Below are 5490 nucleotides of genomic sequence, written 5' to 3'. Positions count from 1 at the left end.
GAGAGAGAGAGAGAGAGAGAGAGAGAGAGAGATCCCCACAAGGGAAGAGAGTTAGGCCAGGTCCCAACTGGCTAGCAATGACACTTTGAATCTTTTGGGGAAAGATTGGGACAGGCTGTGAGATCACTCTGCGACCCTGCGCCAGAGACACTTGGAAAATTCCCAGGCACCCTTCTAAGTTCAAGTTCTTCACAGTTTCTTTGTACTGAATCGGGTGCGGGCTTGTGCCACTCTGTTCCCATGGGGACTCCTCTGATCTACATCCAGCTGAGCCGAGCTTCAGCGAATCTACATTCGGGAATCCCAAATCCACGCTCCGGGCTCACCCGGATCATCTTGGTTACGACTCCCACTCAGACATCGCCTCGCCTGCGCACCCAGCGCACGTGCGCATTGGGTGAGACCCCACCCTCTCCCCACAAGAGCAGCTGGAAGGGCGGGGCCCAGCGGCAGGTGGGGGCGGGGCGGTCCGGGGCGGGGCGGTCTGTGCGGGAGCCCAGGGTGCCTGCGAGGGACTAAGGCGCGGAGGCGCGCTGAGCCGGAGCCGAGCTTGTGCGCGCGCCACCATGCCCTTGGCCTTCTGCGGCACCGAGAACCACTCGGCCGCCTACCGGGTGGACCAAGGTGTCCTCAACAACGGCTGCTTCGTGGACGCGCTCAACGTGGTGCCACATGTCTTCTTGCTCTTCATCACCTTCCCCATCCTCTTCATCGGTGAGCGCGCGCGCCGCGACGGAGGGCGGGAGGACGCGCGGAGGAAGGACTAGTGGCCGGGGTGGGGGTGGCGCGCAGCCCCGGAGGTCCCGCACCACCGGCTAGCGGGTCTTCCTGGGTCCGCTTGCTGTGCGCCTCCTCCCTCGCACCCTCCCCCATCTCTGAACCCGCGCCAGACACGATGAGCGCTAGCGACCCTAGGGATCCCAAGTTTTGCTACCGCAGAGCCTTGACCCGGGATGGGGCTCCGCACGCGAGATAATCGGCCTCACCCTGAGTGGCGCTGCGGCGGGAGCCAGGCCATCCTTTTCCCGGGCCCGTGCTGTCACCGCCGCAACTGCACTCGGGCGGGAGGGCAGGCTCCAGCCAAAGGAGGTTGGTGGTGGAGGTCAGCGAGCCTCGCGCTGTTCCGGCGGCCCAACTTCCCGACTTCGGGCAGAGCCTTTCCCCCGCCCGGGGTCCGTTCCACGTTGAAAGGAGATAGAGTTTGGTTGCCGGTACCCCGTCACCCCACAAGGCACGAGTTCTCCTCCTGTAACTTCTCCAGGACAGTGTGATTTAGCAGATTTAGCAACCCCTTCGACTCCCAGCGCGCTTGCCTGAAAGTGGTCTACAAAGTTGGGTGCCCAGTCTTGTCCCCTCCTCTCCAAGTCCTTGAATCTCTCAGGCCAATCAGCTCTGTTCAAAGAGTGTTGACTGCTCATTTACGTTAATTAAGAGAAAGAGCAAATCTTTAAAACTCTTTAGGAGAGAAAGCCGAGGTGGTCATTGAACTAAATTAGTAAAAAGTTGCTGAACCGGGCTATCCTGGAAATCCAGAGTCTTGGGAGGTGGGGGCAGGAGAATCAGGGAGTTTAAGGTCATCTTCAGTTACACATGAAGTTCAAGGCTCGTGTGGGCAACATTAGACCCTGTCTCAAAAATAAAGAGCTGTTGCAGAAGGAAGCTGCTAGTTACCGCCAAAGATAAATGATTAGCCAGAAATAGCAAGGAAACATACAATTCATGCCCTTATGTGTATCAGAAACGAAACAGAATAGGTAGCCAGTCACACAAGAGGTCAGTGTGGTGGCACCTGCTTAGGACCAGTCTGCAGTTCCAGGTTTTGTGGCTGGACATTCAGTTCATCTGCTCAGCCCTGGGGAAGTAGGATTTGTATGGTCTCCCTATCACCACGCTGGACCTCCAGGCGGGCTTCCAACCTTCTGCATCTCTCCCTGCAGGATGGGGCAGCCAGAGCTCCAAGGTGCACATTCACCACAGCACCTGGCTCCATTTCCCGGGTCACAACCTGCGCTGGATCCTTACCTTCATGCTGCTCTTTGTCCTCGTGTGTGAGATCGCTGAGGGTATCCTGTCTGACGGGTAAGTGAGTGACTGAGGACAGAGGAGAGAGCAGACCTGCTCCAGGGGCCTTTGGGGAAGCTGGAGGAGATACTCCCTGTGCCTGCTCCCATGCCTTCCATAAACCAGTACCTTGGCTATTAAATCCTGTAACCTGGTGTGAACTGTGCCAGGCCTTAGATACATATGAGATGCAGGGCCTACCATCAGTCAGGAGGAAAGGGAATGCAGATTTCTGTACCAGTTATCTGTGAGACCATTGTAGAGCCTGCCACGGTGCCCCAGCTGCTGTGGGCAATACCTGGTCTCTCTGATAGTGACTTAAGTGCATGAGGGGACAGTAAAGCATGTCACTTGTTCTTACTGAAGGCCTCCCCTTGGTCCCCATTCATTTACAAGATTCAGTCCCTGGATCTCTGGGCCCTCCTCTTTGTCCCCATACAGCCCCACCTGCCTCTAGTCTCATTCTTGTCCCACACTCACTCCTTTCCTCACCTCTCCTAAAGACTGGAATGTATGTCCAAGTTTCCATTTGCAAAGCTGTCAGAATGTGAGACCTGGGGTGCCCGTCCTCTTTGTATTCACAGTGCACAGCCCACAAAAGCTCTGCAAACATTGACTCCTAGGAGGATAAATCAAATCATACCACTCGGACATGATCTGGGAGGAGGAGATCACAAGGCAGTGTCAGCTAGGTTCCATGGTGGAGGGGGCTTTGGAGCTGAGCCTGGGTAGTTGACAAGTGTTCTGCTGGGGAGTGGAGGTGGGGAGAGACTACGGCACTGGAGGGAGAGGGATGAGGAACAGGCCTGCCTGGGCTGCGGCAGAGGTGACAAGCATGATTTAGGCTATTGTGATTTGAGGCCTAGGGGAAAGCTAGGTCTGCAGAGACGGTCTTACGAATAAGGCTAGCCCACGGGGGATAGAGGAATGAAGAAGGCTGAAGCAGTAGACACCTGGAAGGAAACCATGACACTGTAGCTGAGCATCAGATCTGGGGCTAAGAGAACGACTTTGGCCTGTCTGAGTTGAATTTAACTTGCAGCTTTGAGACCAAGAGAGATGCCTTTGGTACAGCACTCCTGGACAGAAGGCTAAGTGTGTGCTGGACAAGCCAGAGGGTGGCAGGCAAAGTCAGAGGGTAGGTAGGTGAGGGATGACTGCAGCAGGAGGTGAAGTGTGTCCTCAGAGAGGGACAGAAAGGGATATGGAATGGAATGGAGGAGTCGGGAAGCCTCAGAGACTGTGTCAGGGGAATGTCAGAGTTGTGGGTGGACATTGGCTGGAGCATCTGGGGTCCAGCTCCTCTGAGCTACTATTAGATTGTGCTCAACCCTGCAGCTGCACCCAGTATCCAGGCGTCAGCACTAATTGCATGCCTCGACTCGACAAGGCACCAGGTCCTATGGCTGATCAAAGCCTCCCAGGCCAGATACCAGAAGGGATACCGATACTTAAGGAGCGGGTGGCTAGTCTGTACTCCGCCACCCTCACCCAGGACCCTCCCACAGTGGCACTATGTCCTGAGGAAAGGGACTTGTGAGCCCTCAGGCCAAAAGTAATAACTCTAGGTTATACTTGGCTGGGTGATAGGAAAATGCCCCCCACTGGAGAGGAGGGAGCCCCGGACTTTCTGCTGCTGATCTGCTCAGTGCCAACTGTGGGACTGTATGTTACTCAGCCTTTCTGTGCTGTGTCTTTTCTACCTGTGAGCCCTGGAGCCTTCACTTTCCTATTTGAAAGAGGCAAAATGGGAAAACAGACAAGGTCCAGAACCCAGTCACAGAGCCTGAGGCAGAGGATCTATGCCCACAACATGGAGACTGGCAGGAAACAGCCCAAATGCCTACTTTTGCTACGATCCACACCCTGTAGGACTACACCTGCACCTCAGGCCCGCTCAGTGTGTCTCCTCCAAGGCAGGATGCTTGTCTGCAACTCCTGGACATTGGGCTCCTGATCTTCAGGGCCAACACTCCCGAATCAGCAAGTGTGAGGAAGGGACATGAAAGGGGGGCGGTTGGTGACGTCATAGACCTGACCTGTGGCTCCCCACTTTCACACTGGCCTATGGCATGTGGGGCTGGAGCTGGGTAAGACAACCATCTCCAGCTGGGATGTGGCTTGGACTAAGCCACATTCAGTGAATAACTGAGGCATCTTCAGTCTGTAGTGGCTTATGCCTGTGTGTGGTCCTGTCAATGCTGAGCAGCCAGAGCAGTGCAGGTGAATGAAAAGGGAGGTGGGAAGAAAATATAGGGAGAGTGCTTTCTCAAATCACTCTATACCTGACTCATATAAAGAAAACTTTCACCTCTGTGCTTCTCAACTTCGTTCTAAGCATCTAAGCTATATTGTAACTGAGACTGTGGCATACTTGTTACAATTATTTATATATATATTAAATTCCCTCCAGCATTGTCTCTAGTATAGAGGCAGAAGTGCCTGTCCCTGGCAGATGTTGTCTGTCCTCTGCCTTTGCCCTTTCACATCTCCTTTATTAGTTGCATCCCTTTTGCTGAGATGTAATATCAAGGCTTAAAGAATATCATCTTTAAGCCATCTCAGATAACAAGAAATCTAGAAGACTGTTTGGGAGCTTGGTATATCTCCAGGCTCCTAGCCTTTCCCTACTGTTTTTTGTGGATCAGCCATCCCTTCCTCACCACCACAAAGTGGCTGCCCTATTGCGAGTATCCCATAGGCAGGAAGGGGCAAGCTTGGGAAAGCATGCTCCAGCTGCTCCTCTTCCTTACAGGGAAGGTCAAGCTCTATAGACTTGGCTTCACACCTCAGTGGCTAGAATTGTGTGGCCACCCTCAGACCAATCCCTGGCAGAGGGCTATGGGATTGGCAGCCTGCCGAAGGCAGTCACCATCTATCTCTAGAGGCTGGATAACTTGTGGTTCTTCATCAAGCAGCAAGGGGAGGATTCTGTTTGGTGAACAGTCCATGCTGCCTACGTGGCTTTACTTGGGCCCTTCCAGAGTCCCCAGAGTTCTTCTGGCAGGGTGTGCTTCTCCATATGGCATGACATCTCTGCTAAACAAATACTTATTCCTCAAAGCCCAGCCTGGTTCCACCTCTTCTGGGGAGCTTTCCCTGGTTGACATCCCCTCCTTTGCTTTCCCACAGCCTTTAGTCCATCTGGAGTAGCCCTACCATGGCCTGTTGAGTCAAATAGAAGCTCTGGTCTTTGCCCACGCTTAGCTTTTCCAGGCCAAGGGTTCTTGGCTTGCTGGATGCAGCAGTATAGTATAGTATAGTATAGTATAGTATAGTATAGTATAGAATAGAATAGTATAGTATAGTATAGTATAGTATAGTATAGAATAGAATAGTATAGTATAGTATAGAATAGAATAGTATAGTATAGTATAGTGTAGTATAATATAGTATAGTACAGAATAGAATAGAATAGAATAGTGTAGT

The 5490-nt window shown here is 53.0% G+C and overlaps 1 protein-coding gene across 3 annotated transcripts in view; it reads left to right on the top strand.

Moving 5' to 3' along the window:
• Positions 1-492: 492 nt before the first annotated feature.
• Abcc8 (ATP binding cassette subfamily C member 8) overlaps positions 493-5490 on the top strand; it is a 78599-nt gene continuing 73601 nt past the window's right edge. For 2 of the 3 annotated variants that reach the window (XM_031386703.1, XM_031386701.1), the window contains exons 1-2: positions 567-714; positions 1938-2079. In XM_031386703.1, coding sequence (XP_031242563.1) covers positions 567-714; positions 1938-2079 — 290 coding nt within the window. Of the gene's footprint in view, positions 715-1937; positions 2080-5490 lie in introns of all 3 variants that reach the window. The other variant, XM_031386702.1, reaches the window with a different exon arrangement.

Source organism: Mastomys coucha, unplaced genomic scaffold (genome assembly GCF_008632895.1).
Source record: "Mastomys coucha isolate ucsf_1 unplaced genomic scaffold, UCSF_Mcou_1 pScaffold21, whole genome shotgun sequence".
NCBI lineage: Eukaryota > Metazoa > Chordata > Mammalia > Rodentia > Muridae > Mastomys > Mastomys coucha.
Note: the sequence above shows the minus strand (reverse complement) of the source record. Positions and strands in the feature narration are given on the sequence as shown.